We start from the raw sequence: 23,802 nt of genomic DNA on the forward strand, positions 1-23,802 counted from the left end.
GCATTTCGAGGTCCTGGGGCCACATGATTTTGGGAGGCCCCTTACGGGCAGTTTTTAAAATGTATGAAACAATTTCAGCACTTGCATGCCGTCCTTGGCCAGGTCACTGACTGCACGGCACACGACAAAATTCTAAATGTGTTTACCTAAAATATTCATTGATAGTGACCTTTGCTTTCAATAATATAACTTAGCAGTAGCACACTAACATTATTGCTAATAATCTTTGAGACCTCCTGCGATTTCTGATATTTAAGATCCTGTTCTGATCTAAAAGAAACAGTTTTTATGGCTGTCCCATTGTGGTGAAAAACAAAAATTTCTCTGCCAATACATCATCCACACTGAAAATAAATTAAAGGAATATGTATTTAAAAAAATCTGTTCAGAATGAGAGCAAAAGCAATGCTGGCTCTATCAGGGGGCGCCCTGAAAGGCTGGGGCCCTGGGCCAGGGCCCACTTTGCCCGTGCCTTAAAACACCTCTGCTTGAACCTTTCAAACACTTTAGGAGAACACAGTTATCCTTGTTACATGGGATTAACAATATTACAATTTTTGTTGGTTGTCCTAAGTTTATGATTACTATTATTATTATGTAGATGCCGAGCTGCTCTCTTGCGGACCTGGATCTTTAGCCCCAGCTCCTAGTAACTGACCTGAAAATGTGGGATTCTGGACAGACCACTTACTCTCCTGTGCTAAAAATTGAAAATGTGTGGAATGTGATATCATTGTAAACATAATGTAATTGAAATGTGAAAATGCGCACTTGATACGCATTATCTACTACCTTCTCTCAACAATCTCATGATACACAACACCCTGTTACCCAACAGCTAGTTTTCAACTGTGTAGCTATACATAAATGCATAGTTGTTTTTCTTATGGTTGTTGTTTTATTGCTGCTGCTGCTGCTATTTTATTTTAACACTTTTTAGGTCTTGTCTATTCCATCCAGTAGGGATGGTGGGCGAGATTTATAGTAAGGCTTTCAAAAAGTCTATCCAACTGCGGATCGCGTACAGTTCATGTGAGCCAGGCGCGTGCACAGGAATCCTTTCCCCCTACCCCTCCCACAAAGCAAGACAAGACAAGAACATCAAAGCGACCACAGCCGCTCTGATTCCATTTGTCACCAGCCACTTCACGCGCTCCGCAGGTCATAAACAAGACCATCTGCTCGTGAATCGGAATGCTGGCATGGTTGCCCAGCGCTGCCTTTCCTCTGCCATTCTATGGTTTCCAATAAGTCTTACTAAAACCTAGTGGCAAATGCATTCTTTTGTTGTCTCTTTTCCTGCTCAGCTTCAACCGGTGCCCGACATCGCACCCCCATTCTACGCTCCTCACATGTATCGCCCTGCCCCACCGGAGCTCTGTTTACCACCACTGCATGCCCCCAGCCCTTCTGAAACTTTGCAAAAGTGTCACTTTAACACTCTACTGCCCTCACTCTACCACTCTACCGCCCTCACTCTACCACTCTGCTGCTCTCACTCTACCACTCTACCGCCCTTACGCCCTCACTCTACCGCCCTCATTCTACCACTATACCGCCCTCACTCTACCGCTCTACTGTCCTCACTCTACCGCCCTCACTCTACCACTCTACTGCCCTCACTCTACCGCCCTCACTCTACCACTCTACCACCCTCACTCTACCGCCCTCACTCTACCACTCTACCACCCTCACTCTACCGCCCTCACTCTACCGCTCTACTGTCCTCACTCTACCGCCCTCACTCTACCACTCTACCACCCTCACTCTACCGCCCTCACTCTACCACTCTATCGCCCTCACTCACTCTATCGCCCTCACTCACTCTATCGCCCTCACTCACTCTATCGCCCTTACTCTATCGCCCTCACTCTATCTATCGCCCTCACTCTATCTATCTATCTATCTATCTATCTATTGCCCTCCCTTACTCTATCTATCGCCCTCCCTCACTCTATCTATCTATCTATTGCCCTCCCTCACTCTCACTCAGCGCCACCACAGCATCAATCTGTGCAACCATTCAACAACAACTGGTTCAAATATGTTCCCTAAATGTTTCAAGCTTTATTACAAATGTCATAAAAAGATGTTAATATTTCACTTCTGTTCTTGGATTTTCCTCACAATAAAATACACTGAACATAATCTTCACAAAAGTTATTTTCAAAAGTTTAAGCTATTGCCATTATACATTACAATAACTTTTATTTAAGTATTAATTATTTAAAAAAATTAAAAGCCATTCTTATTTGTAATATCAATACATCTTAGTCACGTAAATACAACACATATTGCATTACAAATGCTATAGGTGTCACATTTGTGAAACTTAAAACTATTGGAATTGTAAATGACGAAGCTATTAATTTAGCTATTTTCAAAACCAACACATAAATACAAAATTTGTCATTTACAATACCAATAGCTCAAAATTTCCTCATGCGAGACCTATTGCATTGCAAATGCTTGTTAATCATGTGTTAGAGGCCGGTCTAGGGATCCCAGCTTCATGGAATGGCGCTACAATAATTTTGATATTGAAATCTGGGAAATCTCCATCAAGCTGTGGGTCATATAGACCTATATCACTTTTTTTTTTTTCACAACCAATTTTATTGAGCAAGTAAGCAATAAAATCGTGGCACCCCACAGGCCGGAGATCACCACAACAATACAGGTACAGTAAATCAAATGAGTAGCAAATGTTCAAGCAGGCATCAAGAATAGGCTCAGTATGAATAAACCCCCAACCCACCCTACCCCCCGACCCCCGTCCCCCCAACACCCAGAAACTCCCCCCCACCCCCCCCGCATGTGTAAATATGGCAGCAGATAAAGGGTGTAGGTGTAGTACGACAGGAGTGTCGCAGATTCGGGCCAACAATGTCCGTACAATCAAATGTCCTCTTCTCGCTCCGCTGGGGGATGAAGTGACAGACCCCGGTAGTCGGCCCACCGCTTCCAAATTTTGTAGTGTTTGCGTGGGCAGCCCCTCGCCTCAAAGATCGGCCTCTCAAGGCCCATGAAGTAGTCCAGCCCAGCTTTCCACGCAGACAGGGGAGGGGCCCTCACAGCCGTCCACGCTCGGGCTAGGTCCTGTTTGGCAACAACAAGCCCCAAAAGCAGCAGATGACGCTTATAGATGTTCCCACCAATGCCCTCCATAACGTGCAACAACCCTAGCCGATAGGTGCGGGGAAGGTCCCAGCGTAGGACCTCAGACAGACAATTCCATACACCTCTCCAAAAACCAGACAGCCGACCACACGACCACACAGTGTGTATCAGGGATCCAGGCACCGTCCCACAGCGCAGACATTCCGGGGATGCAATCAACCCAGCTCTCCACAATCGTTCACGGGTGTAGTAGGCCCGTTGCAGGTATTTAAATTGGATGAGCCGGAGCCGTACAGCAATGGCGGTCCCACGCGGGGATTCTAGCGCCTCCCTCCAATCGTCCTCATCCAGGGGGCCGACGTCCACCTCCCAAGCCGCCCGAAGAGAATGCAGGGTAGAGGAGCAATGGATGACCAGCGTCTGGTATATCCGGGATACCTTCCTATCCCCCAGGTCTCCCATAAAAACCTTTGCCTCGACTGGGCTGAACTCTGGTAGGGAGTCCAGGTTAGCAATGCTCGGGGTGAGGGCATGGCGCAGCTGCAAATAACGGAAAAACTGGGACTGAGGCATTTGGAATTCCGTGCGGAGTTCCTCGAATGATTTAAGGGTAGTGCCGGACATGACCTGGCCCAGCAGCGAGATACCTATCGCTTCCCAGCCCTCAAACCCGGCCAGGGCCGCCAGCTCCGGGAGCAGGCCGTTGTGCCAGAGCGGTGTCTCAGCCGTCAACTTGCCCCACCAGCCCATGCGGCGTAGGGCCTGTCTCCACACAGCGAAGACCACTCTGGTGACCGACCTAGGGCACGATGCAGACGGGCTGAGTATAGAATGGTGTGTAGAGTATTATCGCCCATAAGCGACCGTTCCAATGCATACGCCGGGTCCCCCCTGTCACTGTACCACCACTCATTAAGAACAAGCAGTTGGGAAGCCTGGTAGTAAGATAGGAGATCAGAGGTGGCTAGGCCCCCGCAATAGGTAGACAGGAAGCATGTTTTCAACGCCACTCTGGCCGCGCCACCAGCCCACAGGAAACGACCCAGTGTCGAGTTGACCTGGCGAAACCACTGCGGGCCAATAGGGTAAGGGAAGTTCTGAAGTTGATATAACAGGCGCGGAAGCGCCACCATTTTGAAGATGGCCGATCTTCCAAATATAGTGAGGGGCATTCTGGACCAAGTCTTGACATCCGCTTGGACCCGTTCCCACACCGGCAGGATGCTACGATCCCAAGCCACGGCGCGCGACTCCGAAAGAAATACGCCAAGGTACTTCAGCCCATCTGTCGCTACTCGCAGTCCTGCAGCCCAGGGGTCAATCACGGCCCCGCCACCCAGCACCCATAGGGTCGACTTGTGAAGGTTGAGTCGAAGGCCGGAGATCTCGCCAAACACGCGCATGACCTCCAGAACCCGGGGACCCGAGTGTTGTAGGTCGGTGAGAAAGAAGAGGATATCATCCGCATAGAGTGCGATTCTATCTACCAATTCACCACATCACTCAAATCCGCGTATCCGGGCATCAGCACGCACCCGAGACGCTAGGGGCTCCATCGCAAGGGCGAACAGGTATGGGGACAGTGGGCAGCCCTGCCGGGTGCCCCGACCAATCCAAAAGCGCCCGGACGTGGCCCCGGCCACCCGGACCGAGGACGTGACGTTGGTGTACAGTAGTTTCAGATACGATAGGAACACCGGACCAAGGTTAAGGCGGGGCAGGAGTGTAAACAAGTATGCCCAACTCACAGAGTCAAAGGCCTTGTCCATATCCGCTAGTAGGAGTGCCGCCTGCTCATCCCGAGCCCCCATGGCATCAACCGCCGCCTGTGCCCGCCGGGTCCGTAATATAGGGCAGCAGGCGGTTCGCCAAGGCCTTTGCCAGGATTTTGGCCTCAATGTTTAAAAGTGAAATGGGCCGGTACGAGTCGTGCCTGTCCGGCGCCCTGCCTGGTTTCAGAAAAACCACGATCTCGGCGTGGCGCCAATCGGGCGGTAGCTCCCCCCGGGCCCGTGCTGCCTCAAGCGCGCGCCTGTACTGAGGCCCCAGCTGGAGGTGGAACTTTTTGTAGAATTCGCACGGGTAGCCACTCGGGCCCGGCGCCTTCCCTGTATTGAGCTGTCCCAGTGCCTCCCCAAGTTCCTCAGCCGTGAGCGGGACGTCCAGCGCAGTTCTGGTGTCATCAGAGACGGCCTGCGGCAGCAGGTCATCGAGATATGTGGATATCTCCTCCGTCCCCAGGGAGTCCCGGGGGGCATATTGTGCTTCATAGTAATGGGCAAAGCTAGCCGCGAGGCGGGCCGGGTCCGTCACCACTGAACCATCCTCCGCCGTGAGACCTGGCAACGTGAGAGGCTGGAAGGTAGCCTGGCACAATCTATGAAGCATTGTACAGGACTTGTCGCCCCATTGATAAACCCTGCTACGCGTGGCGAGCCACGCCTGTCTGGCCTCATCATGCAGGACCAAGGCGTAGGATTGCTGCGCCTGCAAGAGCTGCCGTATCGCGGCCTCGTCACCCCCATCTCGGCCTATATCACTTTTGAATGTAGATTATAACATTTTTACTTCAATTTTAGCAGCAAGCTTGGGCCTCGTGGTGGGAGATGTCTTCCACTCAGATCAGAAGGGCTTTGTCAGGAACCGGCAGCTTTCGGACCTCACCTACGATTTCATCTGTGCTATTGATCTCGCTTCTACATATTCCCTCCCATTGGCAGCCATGACTTTGGACGCCACCTAGGCCTTCGACAGAGTGAATTGGATCTGTCTGTTAGAGGTCTTGAGGAAGTTCAATTTAGGGGGAAAATTTCGCCGAATGGTCCTCCGTATTTATCAGAATCCAACTGCCAGACTCCTGGTTAACAGGAATATTACGGACCCTTTTAAGATTTCAAGAGGGACCAGACAGGGCTGCCCACTCTCCCCTCTTCTTTTCGATCTTTACATCAAGCCATTTGCTCAACAGCTTAGGGACAATCCTAATATCCAGCCTTTTAAGTATGGGGAGTGTGAGAGGAAGGTAGCCCTGTATGCTGATGACAATTTAGTTCTTTCTGCTAACTTACAGTCAGCTTTCCCAGCAGTCATCAGTCTAGCCCGGGAATTTGGCTCTGTCTCCGGATATGAAATGAATGCATCAAAGACGGAAATCATGACCTGGACTCTTGTAGATACTCAACACCAGCACCAGCACCAGCACCAGGTTAGCTCCAAAATCAGATATTTGGGAGTCCATGTTGTACAAGACATCGCTAAGATTGCCAATACCAACATGGCCATAGTGGCAAGGGACTGTTAGAGTCTAATGAGATCTTGGGCCCTACTTCCCCTATAACACAAAGGAATAACTGTGGGTCTAAGGAAAACCAACTATGTTTTCTAAGGGTGTCTTGACCTATTATGATGTGTATCCTATATGGAAATATGGCATACAGCAGGATATTTCACAGTGTGAAAGGATTCCATCAGTTACACAAACTGTACCGCCCTTTCCATCATTTGGGCCACTTCACAAAGTGGAGAGTCCATATTGTAGCCACTTCACATAGTTATAACAGTGAAATGTCTACCACAGTGTGTGTTAGGACTTGAAAGGTTGTCAGCTGGCATATAGTGGTAACTGAAAGCAGTGCTAGAAAAAATGGGTGTCAGTGATAGAAGAAGTGCTCTATTAAAATTGGAGAGTGGGCGCAAGACAGCTTTATTCAATAGCCGTCCACTTCCAATGGTTAAAATATATGTGTTCAAAGGATCAGTAGTTTAAACAAATAGCTACTGGATTGAAAATTCAGGTTGACATGTTTCTGCAGTTGTATGATCCAAAGGTATCTATCTACTGCTTCATCAGGACCGTTACTGGCTTTGCTACTGCTTCTAATGCGTATAAATGAAAAAACAGAATAAATGATAATTATATCACCTTTATCCATCCTCTCACTCCTCCTTAAGTGCGAGAGGCACGCGCTTCTCCTCACCTGGCTACAGCTCAGGGTATTGGGGCACCGCTCTGTCCGTCGGTACTCCACGCGGCCGTCTGGGCTGTTTGGGGATGTGTCTCCGGATATGAAATTAATGCTTCAAAGATGGAAATCATGACCTGGACTCTTGTAGATACTCAACACCAGCACCAGCACCAGGTTAGCTCCAAAATCATATATGTGGGAGTCCATGTTGTACAAGACATCACTAAGATTGCCGATACCAACATGGCCATAGTGGCAAGGGACTGTTAGAGTCTAATGAGATCTTGGGCCCTACTTCCCCTATCCATCTTAGATAGAACCAATTTGATTAAGATGTCGATACTCCCGAACATTACTTTGTTCTTTAACTGTATTCCCCTCCATTTTGAAAAATCTACCATCGATAAGTTGCAGAGAGATATCAATTCATTTGTCTGGGCATCCAAATCACCTAGGATTGCCTGGAAAAAGCTGAGTCAGAGAAGAGAAAAGGGAGGCCTAGCTTTACCAGATCTCCAGTTGTATGCCTGGGCTTTCCAAATCTCACATTCACGCATGTTATTAAAAATGCCCGTGAATACAGGTGCTGGAGGGATGTTTTTGGCTGTGCTCAGGGGAGCCAAATTATCAGAAGAGGGTTTTCTGTTTAAATTTGGTGATCCAAAGTTTGTCAAAAAAGTTAAGCTGAAGGTTCTCCAGGGGGTGGCAGAAACCTGGGCCAAATTGAGGGGTTGAGTGGCGCATGGGTATTTTTCCAGCTTGGCTCCCCTCTGGGATTCCCCAGGAGCTCCAGAGTGTTTAAAGGACAGGTTGGCAATACCTTTATGAGAAGCTGGGTTGGTGGTTTGGGGAGACCTTCTCCTTGGAGGCACCCTTGTTTCATGGGAACAACTTGAGGACAGGGTTGGAGTAGGTCTTTCCCGTTTTAAATATCTTCAGTTGGTAAGCTGGGTTCAATCCCAACCACAACTAAATGGGGAAAACGTTGTGGGCTTTGGCAGTTTTTTAGAATGCCAGCTTGTGACCAAGCCCCCAGGGAGGAAGGAAGTCTCTTTTTGGTATCAAACTCTGGTGGAAGAAGTGGACGGCAAATTCAATCTAGCTGAGGAACTGTGGGGTGGCTCTTTACCTACACAGGACTGTGTTCAACTATGGCAGAATTCTTATAAGACCTTACATGAAGTTGTGAAACCAGCTTGGCTAGAATAAAACACCTGTTTACCATCCACAGGTCCTATTTCACTCCACATAAACTGTCAAAAATCACCAAAGGGTCACCAGTGAGTTGCAAAAAATGCGGACAGGTTTCTGCTTCCGACATCCACATGTTGAAGGAATGTCCATCTCTGGCTTCCTTCTGGGGAAGTGTTGGTACCTTTTTGACAAGCATCTTGGGTTGCCCTATCAACATAGATTTACTTCTAATCATATTCGGCTCGGCGGAAAAAGTTACTGGGCCCGCTGGAGCTCTGCTTTTCTATGCTATCCTCCTAGCCAGGAAGCAAATTTGTATAAGAAGGACAGAATCACCCCTCCCACTTTTCTTGATTGGCTGTCCTCAGTTTTGTCAGTCTCCAAGTTGGATCTTGCCAGATCAGGCAGGAATAAGAGGAGAACATTTTGGAACCGTCTGCAACTTAGATGGGGCTCTGAGATCATGAGATTGTTCCCCCCTTTTTTTTCTTTCTTTTTTCTCTCTTTTCCGGAGTCCTATGATTATGGCAGTAATACTCTTTGGGCTAAGTCGGGCATTGCCAGATTCTCTGGTAGTTCTGCGACAAAAGTCATCTAGCTCCTAGAGCTTGGCAGAAGAGGTATCTCAGTGGTTTCTTCATTGATCCACAAGCTGTTCAGGTACTAGTAGGCGGGTCTCCACTTCCAACAGCCTATGCCCCTCAGCTTGCTGAGTGTGAGTACAGACGTCTAGGGTGTGATTTGAAGCGAGATTGGTGGCGAATGAGGACAAATAAAAAAAAATAATAATAATAATGTCTAAATTATTTCCACTATACAAATCTTGTTTAGAATCAATTACCTGCTGCAAATCTTCACATTTTGCTAACGCTTCACTATTCCATCAACAGTGGACATGGTATCAACTGTTGATAATCTATTAAGTACTGACTACTTGTTTTAGATATAGATGAAATCTCAAATTATCCTTATTTAATGCACTAAAGGGAATGCCATTGAGCCTGGAAAATTGTATAATGTAATATACCAAATGGAATCACGGTATTTTAGAATCGGTAAATGTAGATTACCTACATCTGGCCCAAAGTACCTTGGAGCAAGAACAGCCACAGGGAAGGTGATGTGTTGGTTCCTTACGGGAAGGGAAGGTGATGGATGGGTTCCTTACTCCAGAAGAAAATGCCTACTTTCTAAAAGTGGTATTTTCAAACACTGAATGTAAAAATCGTCCTCACATAAAGATGCATCTTTATATTCTGAGTTCAGGCATACTAAACTTTACTCGTCTATCTTGTCCCAATGAAAAGTTATATCTATAAGATGTTATAAATGAACTCCCATTGTATCCTATGGGACAGATAGCCTTTCAATAGTGAAAAATGAAATTGGCAGTATTTCACTATCAGGACATGCCACACACATCAGAGCATGTCCTATCTTTCACATACACTGCACCCTGCCCACAGGGGTACCTTGGGCCTACCTTAGAGATGCCTCACATGTAAGAAAATGGAAGGTTAGGGCCTGGCAAGTGGGTGCACTTGCCAGGTCGACATGGCAGTGCGAAACTGCACACAGACACTGCAGTGGTAGGACTGAGTTACATTTACAGGCTGCTCATGTGGGTGGCAAAATCAGTGCTGCAGGTCCACTAGCAGCATTTGATTTACAGGCCCTGGGCACACACAGTGGACTATACTAGGGACTTACCAGTAAATCAAATATACCAATCATGGAATCATCAATCCATAAATACAATTTACAGGGACAGCATATGCACGTTAGAACTGATCAGCAGTGGTAAAGTGCCCACAGTCATAAAACCAACAATTACAGGGTCCAAAACAGGAGGCCCAAAAGCAAAAAGTCTAGGGATAAACCTGCTGGAAAAGCCAGGTCTAATAAGGGAAAATTACATTAAGTGAAAGTCGACCTGGGAAAACAATCAATTAGGAGGTACTTCTATAGTGCAGCTTATCTCCCAAGAAGGTATCCAGGCACTGTGCTGCGGAGTCAGTCCAAGAACCAGGTCTTGAGTCTCAGCGAGGGTTTAGTGCGGAGGGGAGTGGAAGGTTATTCCAGGACTTGGCAGCAAGGTGGGAGGCGGGTCCTCCGATGCGGGAGAAGCAGATGCATGGTATCTGTGTGAGGGCAAGGTGAACTGAGGTTAATGGGAGGAAGGTGGACATTTAGGCTGTGGTTCATGTTGGCAGGTCCTTGGTTGTGGAGAGCTTTGTAGGCCTGGGTCAGGAGCTTGAATTGGCATCTTTTCTAGATGGGGAGCCAGTGGAGGTCTTTCAGGTGCTAGGTGACTGGGTCCTCTTAGGCAGGTTGAGGATCAGTCTGGCTGCTGCATTCAGGATCGTCTGGAGTTTTCTCATGAGTTCAGTGGTGATGCCTGCATAGACTGAGTTGCTGTAGTCCAGCAGGCTGGTGATGAGGGTCTGCATCACCGTTTTCCTGGTGCTGATGGGGAGCCACTTGAAGAGTTTGTGGAGCATGCAGTGAGTGTGGAAACAGGCTGTGGAAACAGCGCTGACCTGATGTTTCATGGTTCGCTGTGCAGGATGATGCATAGGTTGTGGGTGTGGTCTTTCAGGGTGGGGGTGGGTCCAAATTCCGATGCCCCCGAAAGAATCATTCCTGAGGAAGGTGTATCTGATGAAGATCAGTACTTCCATTTTGTACATGTTGAGCTCCAGGTAGTTGCTTTTCATCCAGGCTGAGACATTCTTCATACAGTTGTGGAAGTTGGTCTTCGTCTTGGAGGGGTCCACTGAGAATGAGAGGACGAGCTGGGTGTCGGCGTAGAAGACAATGTTGATGTTGTGGGTTCTGACGATGTCCGCAAGTGGTGTCATGTAGATGTTGAGGAGTGTTGGACTGAGGGATGGGCCTTGAGGGACACCGCAGATGGTGGACTTGGGTTGAGATACAAAGGGAGGGAGATGGATCCTCTGGGTGTGCCCCACGAGAAAGGATGCCATCAATTTGAGTGCGTCGTCTGTGATTCCAATCAGGCGCAGTCAGTCGATGAGTGTGTGGTGGGAGATGGTGACGAAGGCTGCGGAGAAGTTGAGCAGGATCAGGACGGCTGATTCTCCACTTTCGAGTAGCGTGTGGATGTCGTCTGTTGCAGAGATCAGGGCTGTCTCGGTGCATTGATTGGCTCTGAATCCTGATTGGGAAGGGTCCACCAGGTTGTTTCTCTCCAGGTCTTCAGTGAGTTGAAGGTTGTTGGCCTTCTCCAGGACTTTGGCGTGGAATGGGAGTAGTGGTATGGAACTGTAGTTCTGGAGTTCGCTGGGGTCTTCAGAGGATTTCTTGAGGAGGGGTCTGACCTCTGCGTGTTTCCACGCATCAGGAAAGGTGGCTGTGGCACTAGAGTTGTTGAGGATGGTTGTGATCTGGCAGCTGATTTTGTCTCTTCTGAGGATGAAAACTCGGTGGGGGGGGGGGCGGTGGTGCTCCGGAATGGATAGAGTTCAGTAGAGTATTTGTGTTCAGTTTACTGAGCCGCTCCCATATGATGAGCAGGTGGTCAGCGGCAGTGATCTATGGGATGCTGAGAAGGTTGGTGGGTTGGGGATCAAAGTTTCTGTCGATGATTGCCATCTTGTTGTGGAAGTAGTCGGCAAAGTCTCCTGTGAGGATGGGATCGAGTTTTTGGTGGGTGACGGGCAGGTGAACTCTCTGACAATGGGAAGAGTTCCTTGGTTTGGTTGGTGACGGTCTCGATCTTGTGTGCCTTGTATCGCAAAGAGTGGCCCACTTGCGCCCCAATATCAGTGAGACAACTGAGGTTGACATCTGATTTGCATGTGATGAATGGGGGTGTTCTCTGACTCAAGTTACTCCACTTGGGAAATAGTGAGAGTTCTATTTTAAGAGGTGTGGTTAAGGGTCATGGCAGTAGGAAGAGAAACTGCGTTCTGTTTGGTAGATATACCTTCCTCCTCAAAAGCTTAGAACACAGGGAGTAGCCAAAATAACTGGGGGAATGACGCATAGGCCACAGAAGAAGCCAGTAATACTTGGTTGGCATCTTCATCCCCACACATCTCTCCTTCTATAGAGACTAACAACCTCAGCTGTTTGACCCAGCTGTCTCACCATGCCAATTTTGTTTCATTTTACCGTAATGATTTTCCTAATTCTGTAGCATTGTCAGTGGCATCTAATCCCAAGCACCACTAGTAAACAGACTCAGCACTCCCCACCAGAGCCTTAGACTGGTGTTTGCAGGAGGACAATCCAAAGCCCCAACTACAAACAGTCCTCATGGAAACCTTGAAGAAAAACAGGTATTATAACTATAATAAACTCAAATACAAGTTGGATCCCAATACATGTGATCCATATATTGTAGTTCTCCTAAGGCAGCAGTAAGCCTTGTACCTAGAAAGTGAGGTTTGGTCGCAGCATTTGTTATGAGATCTAATATTTATCTTTCTGTTTCTGATAGATTGAACCCAGATCTCTTGACAGTGGGTGAGTGTTTGAAAAGTTCCAGCACTCTGTCCATCATCTTGTTGTGCTTACTATGTTTGCGCTAACTGGCCAAGGGTATGCCCAGACATGAGTCCCTTGCTAGTTATGCCACTGCATTCAAGCTAGCCTGGCTGATGAGGGGCGATACCCTGAAATTGGTCCCTGGATGCTTGTTTCCGGCCCAGGGAGGATCTGGCCTGGCAGTTCGGGCTGGACTGTTCCCATAGGGAGGAGGGTCAAGACTGATATGCATATGGCTGGGTCCAAACTAGAGTGGCATGGTGAGCAAAAGAACAATAGATTCAACCCAGATCTCTTGACTGTGGGTGAGTGTTTGAAAAAGTTCAGCACTCTGTCCATCATCTTGTTGAGTTTGCCATGTTCGCCTTAACTGGCCAAGGGTATGCCCAGGCGTGGGTCCCTTGCTTGCTGTGCTACTGGATTCAAGCTAGCCTGGCTGATGAGGGGTGATACTCCAAAATTGGTCCCAGGAGGCTTGTTTATAGTCCAAGGAGGACCTGGCCCAAGAGTTCGGGCTGGACTGTTCCGATGGGGAGCAGGGTCAAGACTGATTTGCATATGGCTGGGTCCAAACTGGAGGGGCATGGTGAGCAAAAAAACAATAGATTTAATCCAAATCTCTTGACTAGGGGTGAGCATTTGAAATGTTGTAGCACTCCATACATCATCTTGTTGTGTTTGATTTGTACTTGTTTTAACCATGTGTGAAAGATTGTTTGCAGAGCATGATGAAGGATTAATCCTGGGAATAAGTTAGTATTACAATACAATACAATGTAAATGATCCAAGGCATTTCATGTAGCCTCTTTAAAATTCTTAAAAGTTTTATTTTTTTATATTCAGAGGCATTTCACCTTAATACATCAGAATTAATAGATCACTGCATTGAGTGGAGTTTATTGAAAGTTAACGTTTTAAGCATAAACTTACTAGAAACATTCAGTCTCCCCCTTATAACAATGAAATTAATGAACCAATAGGTAAGTCATTTGTGAGGTGCACCCTATATGTGGTGTAGATCGTATTGCATTTTACACACATTCTTTAACAAAATTAGCTTTAAAATACACAATTTGCCCCTTTTTCTTTCAAAGTGTTCTCAGGGGAAGAACACCTCGAACCTCCCTTATGTCAGTAAAGCTCACTTTCTTAGTCAAACTAACGCCAAACTTTTATGCTTCACCACTTGGAAAGGTCACCAGCCGCCACTGGCAAAAAGAGGAGCACCTGCTATTGTAAATGGGTCCAATGCTTCTTAAAATGACCACTGATCAGCACTAAGGTATTGTGCACACATGCCTTGCAAAAGGAAACACTGACTCACCTGGCAGACTCGATCTGCCTCATGGCATTGGGCTTCTGGTAGTGCTTGATGATGTCTTTGATGTTGTGGGATGGTTCTGGGATGTGTTCAGAGTTTACCTTTGTGTGATGAACCAAATCATCAGGCCGAGGACTGGCCGATGGTGCTAGAAGGGAGGGAAAACAATGCAGTAAAGCTAAGTTCAGGATGCTCATAGGATCCTCATATTGCATTTGAGGGTGAAAATTTGGAAAAAACATGGAGCTTATCAAGCCAACATTTAGTCTGATCTGATTGCATTTTGCCCCAAGAAACATTCTCTATTTGTTGCTAAATTAATCAGATTCTGTTCCCTGCTTATATGGTTCTCATTTTGCAAGCAGAACATGTGAAAAGACCTATTGGAAAATATGGAAACTTCTGTCCTATTGGTCCCACAGAACAGGCGGACTGATGGGAACTCAGGCCAGTCACATGGAAAGGTTGGGTTGCTTTTGCAATGTCCTTTTACATGTCAGACACCTTTTCTTTAACCCCTTCGCTGCTGGCCCGTTTCCGCCGCTGTGCGGTAAACAAATGAACAGGGGCGGGCCATGACAAACCCCAGCCGTCATCAGCACACGAGCACCGTAGTGCATGACGGCTGGGGTTCGTCATCAGCATACAAGGGGTTAATCTGTTTCCCTTGTTAAAAATGTTATGTCGTTTATTTTTGAATTACTCTGACACCGAAATGAAATTAAGTGTGATTGTCATGTTGTTACAGATAAAAGTACCAGCAACATTAGTAAACTGATAAAGCCAGTCACACCGTATAAGTATATGTATGTATAAGTGAATAATTCAAGAATAATTAAAAACCTGAAAGTGTAATTTTCAGGATCTGGGGCAGCATAGGATTACAGCATAAAAGAGGTGTCAAACAAATCTAATTGCGTTTTTGGATTTGAAGACAAAGGAATTTTACAAGAAAAGGGCAGTGGATGTGATCTACTTACAATTCACTAAGGTTTTCTCTATTGTTCCACATGAACAATTTGTAAATAAATTACATCGCTTTGAAATGGGAGTGCAGTTTGTAGAATGGCTCGAAAAAAGGCTGAGTGGTAAACAACAGAGTGTGCAAGCAAATGGAGTTCATCTAGACAGAGAAGCAGGGCATCACAGCAATCGGCTCTCACTACCATCTCAATGTAGTCATAAATAGCAGGAAGCATTTTTTTGCAACCATGAGTAAACTGAAAGAGATCTGTTTTTCTGTCCAGTGGAGTGGAGGAGCCCTGAGGGTCTGTCTGTCTGTCCAGTGGAAGGAGGAGCCCCGAGGTTCTGTCTGTCTGTCCAGTGGAAGGAGGAGCCCTGAGGGTCTGTCTGTCTGTCCAGGAGAAGGAGGAACCCTGAGGTTCTGTCTGTCTGTCCAGTCGAAGGAGGAGCCCTGAGGGTCTCTCTGTCTGTCCAGTGGAAGGAGGAGCCCTGAGGGTCTGTCTGTCTGTCTGTCCAGTGGAAGAAGGAGTCCTGAGGGTCTGTCTGTCTGTCCAGTGGAAGGAGGAGCCCTGCAGTTACCTTCAGTTTCAATTGTAGAACTTCTGCTGCCCTTGCTGTTGTTGCTCATTTTTGCCCTGAGCGTACTGCGGACCTCTCCAGACCCCTGATTGCTTCCACGGACCCGCCCGCCTGTCTCCCGCTGCCCGACTGCTCTGATTTAGCTAGAGCGGGGCCGCCGAGAGGAGACCGGCGAGGGGCGAACTACATCCCCAGAAGCCCTTGCTGGGGTCCGTGTCACCGGGGAGCGCCAGGCGGCGCATTAACACCGCATCAGCCCCATTGAGCGGGGGAACTTCTGCTGCCCTTGCTGTTGTTGCTCATTTTTGCCCTGAGCGTACTGCGGACCTCTCCAGACCCCTGATTGCTTCCACGGACCCACCCGCCTGTCTCCCGCTGCCCGACTGCTCTGATTCTAGCTAGAGCGGGGCCGCCGAGAGGAGACCGGCGAGGGGCAAACTACCTCCCCCAGAAGCCCTTGCTGGGGTCCGTGTCACCGGGGAGTGCCAGGCGGCGCATTAAAACCGCATCAGACCCGTCTCGCGGGACGCAAGTGGGACGCCGGGCGAAGCCCGGGCCAAGGGCGGGCCCGTTTTAGCCCATTCTAGACTGTTCCAGGCTGGGCTGGGCCACTCCCCGTGGTTCTTCTATCAAGCTCCATACATCTCGACGAACCAGGTACTTTCATTCAGTCAACTGTTGTTGCTGCCAGTAGACCTAACGTAACTCTCTAGGAAGAGTCCTAGACATATCCATCATGACCCGGGAGACCAGAAGTAAGACAGCTATGACCAACGCTCTACCCACTGGCCCTATTGACCTCTTCATTACACGGACTAACAAAGTCATCAACCAAAGCATATCCCTTATAGAGCGAAGGGTGTCACAAGACCTCGCTATCGCTAGAAGGTCGTCACTGGGCCCCTTAGCCTTAGCCCAATCTCCGCTCAAATTGTCATCAGATATACCAGTGTTAATACAATCACCAGTATTAATACAATCATTGCAACTACAGCCAAATGTTCTAGCAGAAATCCATTCAATTCCGAAATCTATTGATCTTTCTGTCTCGAATCTCTCACTAGATTCAGACACCTTAGGCAATCTAGAAAACACACCTGACCTCCAGCTATTACAGTCTCAGGAACCTAGCACAGGCTCTCAGCATACGGGGGTAAAGGAGGGAGCTGTCCCTAAGCAGAAAAAAGATAAGCAGAAAAAAGACAAGAAAAAAGACAATTCAAGAAACACCAAAGCTGCCTCAACTAACAAAGAAAGAACTAATTCTCAAACTACGCAGGGTTTTTCAAACGCTCCGCCCACCCAATCTATTAATTTAACAGATCAACCTGTTCATTTAATTTTTCCACCCACAGTTAACGCGGGGGAGCCCTGCAGTTTATGTACTACAAACACCCAGCTTCTGGCAAGCTTCAGGGAAATCCTAAAACACAATCTCCAACCCCTAGAACGCAGCATAATGGCTATTGAAAAACAACTTGCAAAATTGACCCAAAAACCATCTAGCCACCATAGCATGGTTCAACCGAACATAGGGGCTAGTAAGGGAATCTCCACAAGCTCTAGCGTTCAAGGGGGTCAAAAAGTCTGTAAACCCAAACCTTCCAAGACGACAAAACCTCAAACCGCACAATCAAAGGCCAAGAAGCCTCTCACCCCTGTTCCCACAACCCCAACTTCTGGAAGCGGGACAACAGATGTGACCTCGACTACCACCCTTACCCAGTCAGCACCCCCACAATCAGTCCCAACTCAGCCTACTTCTGATAAGGGTCCCGTCCAGCCACAATCCCAGAAACCAATTCCACCTCTAATTCCCCGGTACCCCACGTTAAATGCACCAGGTGACGGGAAAAGGGGGTTTAAGTCCAGACGCCTGATTCATCTTCCACGAGAAGCGTCCCCCTTTACAGTCATTCTCACGGGGGTTCCGGAACTCCCGGAAACTACAAAGGAACCATTTTGGTCCCTTCAAAATAAGGTTCTACAGTGGCTTAACATTAACAGGCCAACACAATCTGCATATATCAGCAGAATATCCACTGTACGTAGAGTTTCGTGGATAGGCCCAGAACCTACGAGTATACAGGGAGATTGTATTATAGTCAACTGTGAAGACCCGGCTACTGTTGATTATATCTGTTCATGGCCAGTTCTAGCCAAGAGCGGGGGGATTGACGCTTATCGTCTTTCCTTCTTTTACCCCCCGAAATATAACAACCAATATAACAACCAATACCCAATGGCTCCAAATTGGGAGCATCCCCTATAGAGGCCCTGGGACTATGAGGGTTCTTGGCTTACCCAGAGAAATAGCAGCAGAGAATGGCAACCCCGGCCTTGGTTTCCCAGCAGAGAACAAGTTCCTTTGGTGGGGTGGCAAGGTCTCCCAACTAGAAACAGATATGACTGCCTGGAAATGGTCGACTGACCGCTAGCCATTCCACAGTGCACTATTCAGCTTCAGAGGACATTTACCCCTTTATCGACTAAAATGAGAGCTTCGGCAAATTCACCGATAAACACAAATCGGTCAATCTCGACTCTTACCTGTGTCCAATCCCCATTATCCCTACCTTGCCCCTCTGTCCCTACAGGCTACGTTGTGGAGGATCCTGAAATTTCTCCTGGCAAAATGCCCCCCTCGACCGAGGGTTCCAAATCTCTCTTCCTTACTGAGACTCGGATTAGCCCTCTCCAACTAACTACGATTGACAACGCAACTACAGTTTTCTCACATACTCAAGCACGTGACTCCCTTCCATCTAACGATATGTCCCTATCCGTCCAATATTGGAACATTGCTGGTCTCCGTACCAAGATCAACTTACAATCATGGGCGGATATGATCAATGAGAATCACATCCTTTGCCTCCAGGAGACTTGGCTAACGGTCCCCGTCCATCTGGTGGGCTATAAAACTTTCTTTATTCCAGCAGCACAGGGTTTGTTCGGAAGACCTAAGGGTGGTCTAACTGTTTACGTAACCAACATCCTTCCCCTTACAACAATTACCAGCTTAAAAGAATAGGTTTGTTACCAAATTTTAAGTATCCATATCGACAATAGATTTGTTTACCTTTTGGTAAACTTATATAACAATCTTTCACCCACTGATTGTGAGCAGATAATAAATGAAATCACCACTTGTTTAAAGTCACAGCTGAACAAGCCATCATCTCTCCCTCTTTATATCATTTGGGGAGGGATTTTAACATCCCACTATGCTCTAACTACAGAAATGGGAACTGTGGACTGAATGACGAGACCGACTGCCCTCTGGCCCACTTCGTACATAGCACCAATGGGAACTCTCTGAACGAGAGCCTTTTCATGCTAGAGTTGGACTATGCAAACCAGTTGGTTCACCCTCAAGTTGACTTCTCCACAACATTTCATGGTAGGGGTTTGTCTAGCACAATCGATTTTATTCTTTGCTCACAGAACTTAAGGGGCCAAATGGCAAAATTCTCCACAGGTACAGACAGTTGCAGTGATCACTACCCTAATCGAATTATAATACAATTACAATCAGTATCACTCCACACAAATGTCAGAAGCCTGTTAACGCAAGAATCGTTAAAAATGGACAAATTGAACGGGTTCTCAGTGAAATGGGCTAAAATAGATCCTGACGCAGTAACAGAGAAAGTCCTTAAAAAAACCATCTGTTCTCTTAACGATTGCCTAGACCCCTGTTCATCGCCCCAAACAGTGCTGGCCAGCTTTGGCAGGATTCTGGGAACAATAAAAGAGGAACTAACTCGCACTACCGCCCGGAAACCATCGGCCGAGGGCTGGTTTAACTCCGGGAGTCGGAAAGCACTTTCAAATCTCAAGGCAGCTCTCCAGATTACCCCGAGGGACCCCCAAGAGATAGCAAAACTAAGAAAACTCTATAAGGCCGAAAGGGTAAAACGAACTAAAGATATCAAAGCTAATCTGTGGTTACAACTCCATGACAGCTGTCGAACAAGGGATAGCGGACATTTCTGGCGTGTTGTAAAATCTCCCTTCTTGTCAAACTCGTCGTCATCTCAACATCTCGACATCGCAGTAACTGCAGAAGAATGGGTGGCCCACTTTTCAAGAATCTTTGGAGGATCCCTAACTAAATCAACCGAGGGAAGCTCTACCACCGTTTCTACAGTGGACTCAAAGATCTTCCCACTAAACATCCGGTTTGAGCACGGAGAGGTGATCAGGGCCCTAAAAATGTCAAAACCAGGCAAGGCCCCCGGTCCAGATGGGGTGCCGGTGGATATTTTCACCCATAACATCGAGCTTTGGTCTCCACTTCTCACCCAGGTTCTGACCGCGGTAACAACTTTGGGTCTTATTGACTCTTGGTCTACATCCATCCTCCTTCCCATCTTCAAAAAGGGCGACCGGAATGATCCGGTTTGCTATAGACCCATTTCCCTCCTGGACTCCCTGGGTAAGGTAGCGGGACGTCTGCTGCTGGAACGTCTCCAGGAGTGGGCAAAAACCAACAACATCTTAACCGACCTCCAATACGGGTTCCAGGAGGGTCTTGGGACTATAGAGCAGGCCCTGAATCTTGCTCTCCTGATCGGGAAGTACGTGAACGCAAAAAAGGGCCACCTATTTCTGGCATATGTAGACCTCAGTGCAGTGTTCGACTGTGTACAGCATTCAAAACTCTGGGCTCTCCTTGAGGAAATGGGCGTCGATCCTGCTCTGATAGTATTTTTGCGCGAACTGTACTCCGACGCAACCACAAGAGTTAGGTACGGGATCAGCGGAGAACTCACCCCCCCTTTCCAAATTACAAAAGGAGTCAGACAGGGCTGCGTACTGGCTCCCTTCTTGTTCAACCTGTACACCAATGGCTTGGAGGCAGCCATGCTAGAAGGGAGCCAGGATCTTCCACAAATTAAACATCGCCCCATACTAACCCTGTTATATGCGGACGACTCAGTCATCTTCGCCAGGACGCTGATCCAACTTCAAGTACAGCTTAATAAGTACTGTTCTTATATGGATTCTCTTGCCCTTAAGGTTAACATAAAAAAGACATTCGTAATGCACCTTGGCCCTAAAATAAAAAGCCCTAAACCCATCTTTGTTGATAAGACCAAACTTGAAAGAACCCGCGTCTATCCCTACCTGGGCATCCTGGTGGACGATTCTTTGAGTTGGCGGCAGGCCGTGGCAAGCAAAAAACTGCTCTTCTTGAGAGCCAAGGCAGCCCTAGTTTCTTTCTCAAGGAAACTGGGGAAACCGGCTCCCCCTGAATTACTCACAATATACTACGCAAAATGCCACAGTGTGGCAACGTATGGTGCAGGGGTTTGGGGCTACGGTCCTATAAGCCCACTCCAAGTGATCGAGAACGAGTTTGTTAAATATCTGTTGGCCTTACCACACAGTGCCCCAACCTATGCCTCGCTAGCTGAACTAGGCATGGATTTTATTACGGACACCATCCGTTGCCAACCTATGCATTTGTGGCACCGTATATGGACCAAAGAGGAGTGCCACTTAACGCGTTCCTTAATTTTAGATTGCACAGCCCTTGACAACTGGGAAAAAATACCTTGGCTAGTATACATTAGGAACTTATGTCGGGACATGGACCGCACCAACTTCTTCAATGAACCACCGAGCATGAGTGACATATCGAGAAAAGACCTCAAAAAGTTATGTTTGTCCCACTTAAGAGCGCTCCGATGTTCAGCAGAACTGGTGAAACCCACAAACTCACAAGTTATTGCTGTACAGACCCATCTGGGTATCCAACCATATCTGATCTTCCTTTTGAACAACTATGAAAGGTATCTCCTTACAAGGTTTCGTTTTAATTCTTTTTTCGGGCTTGTAACCTTTCCAAATGTCCAAAACTGGTCCCCTACTATTATTTCTTGTCCCTGTGATAATGTTTCCCCCCAATCAACAATACATATTCTTTTTTTCTGTAAATTTTATTCTTTTCCTAGGAAGGTTTGGATTTTGCCTTTACTAAGATTAATCGGCCTAAGAACTTGTCGTCCAGCATATTTATCCTTGCAATGTCTGGAGTCTCCTTTTATAGCGAAGTATGTAGCTAATTTTTTAAAAGCCTGTATCAAATACAGACGTAACTACGAGTAATTCATATTTTAGCTTATGCTCTTTTTATCCTGTCTATAACATGATTGATTTACTCCTTAAACGTCTTTTAACATTGTATAATTTTAATGTTTTTCTTTGTACTTTTTATGGTTGCAATAACATGTGGCAATCGAATAAAAGTTTATGAAAACGAAAACGAAAGAGATCTAAACTCAAGTTAGAGAGCATGATCTTTAATTGTATTTATATTTTTATATAATTTATAGTGATAGAAGTTTAGTATATGGTGTGGTTGTGTGGCCTCGCTGTGTAATAAACTCACAAACCTGGTTCCAGAGATATAGATTTATAAGCAAATAATAGATCACTGTTTTTTGCTCAAATCACAAACATGCTTTGGGAACTACTGCACTTAGTGATTACTTGGAAAACGTTTGAAAACTTTTGTGAAGTTGTAAACAACGTCGCCAGCATGTTTTCTAACCCTTTTTGCAACTTCTAGGAACTCTGCAAATACTTTGGCAAACTTTCAGAAACTTTTCTAAATTTTTTCAAAACATTTCAAAAGTTTGCAAACTCTCGGAAACAGTGTTTAGGAGACTCCAGTACTTAGCAACTTAGTTGGAAATTACAACAATTTCCTTCTAGGTGTTGACTAGGCAGATATTTGGCAGTTCCAAACTTATTAACTATATGTAATTGTAAAATTCAAGTTCTGGATCCCACTGCTAGGCGCCAATGTCAGGAACGCTGTTTATTATATGGTGTAGTTAATCGACCTCACTGTGTAATAAACTCACAAACACATCTTGGATACAGTAAGGCTTGTTTGCAAAACCTTAGCTCAACTCTGGGTACCTGTGACTTTTAGCAATCAGTCGTTGCCAAACCAACAAGTGAAAAACATTTAGAAGTACCAAAACAATTGAACAAGCAAGAAGCAAAACGCAAAGAAAATCTGACACCAATTTATAAAAATAGCTCCTATTTTTATGAATTTTTAAGCAACAAAATGAACAAAATGTACTGGAGGGGTCCGGAGATATATATGTAATAGAAGGGGGTTCCCCACAGGGATTTTTTGATTATAGGCACGAAAAACAGGGGAGAATTTGCAACAAAATAGACAACAGCACACCCTGCCAAAATAGATATCAAGGTCCCATTAGGGATCCACAATGTTATATACGGGGTGACATTAGCAGAACATCATAAATGATTACACCGTCCATGCCTCGATCCCATCGAGTATAGCATATGAGTGTTCCCCCTATTTAGAAAAGATATATCAAGTCATCTTTCTGTGTTTCACAGATGAGCACTAAAAGAAAAAGAATGGTTTCCCTCTGGGACCGGATAAGCCCGCATTGACCCCTGCCGTTCGAACCGCTTTTCTCTGACTCGACTAAAAGGGCACACTGCACTGACTCAATCGGGTAACTATGATTACACCGTCCATGCCTCGATTCCATCGAGTATAGCATATGAGTGTTCCCCCTATTTAGAAAAGATATATCAAGTCATCTTTCTGTGTTTCACAGATGAGCATATAGGAGGACTCTCCCCCTGACAGAATCCGGAACCCTCGTCATTTATTCATCGAGGCACAGTCGGGATCTTCTTGTGAATAAATCAGAAAAAAAGTATATGCCACATCGTCTATATACTCTTGGTAAGCAAACTCCTGGTTATTTCTAGGTACCCTAAGAATCCTTAGGTCCGGCTTATATTAAAAAAAAGTATTAATATCACAAGCCTAATGTAACTCCACCCCTTACCAAAATTAGGAGTTTCACTAGGATATCCGCGGGAACCCCAGGATATCGGCTTTGGGATGGCCTCTTTTCTTTAAATTTGTATAAAAATCGGGACCATTAGGAACCTCCTTATGTCCCCCCAGTCATACAGAAATCTAACTTTGACACCTGAGTAAATAACAAAATGCGATGCATGAGATGAAGGATGAATGTGTGAATGATTGATGGGTTAGAATTTCTCTCTAATCCTGATCCAACCTGGTCTATTGTAAATTTCCCCATCTCTGGGAAGTTCTCTGATTCTGGGAGTGACGC

At 46.5% G+C, this 23,802-nt stretch overlaps 1 protein-coding gene across 1 annotated transcript in view; it reads right to left on the reverse strand.

The window, feature by feature from the left end:
- Positions 1–23,802, reverse strand: part of MYO15A (myosin XVA) — a 1,716,372-nt gene that overhangs the window by 777,456 nt on the left and 915,114 nt on the right. Inside the window, exon 41 of the mRNA XM_086939741.1 lies at positions 14,117–14,261. Within this exon, the coding sequence (XP_086795867.1) occupies positions 14,117–14,261 (145 nt within the window). The remainder of the gene's footprint in view (positions 1–14,116; positions 14,262–23,802) is intronic.

Source organism: Lissotriton vulgaris, chromosome 10 (assembly GCF_964263255.1).
Source record: "Lissotriton vulgaris chromosome 10, aLisVul1.2, whole genome shotgun sequence".
Classification (NCBI taxonomy): domain Eukaryota; kingdom Metazoa; phylum Chordata; class Amphibia; order Caudata; family Salamandridae; genus Lissotriton; species Lissotriton vulgaris.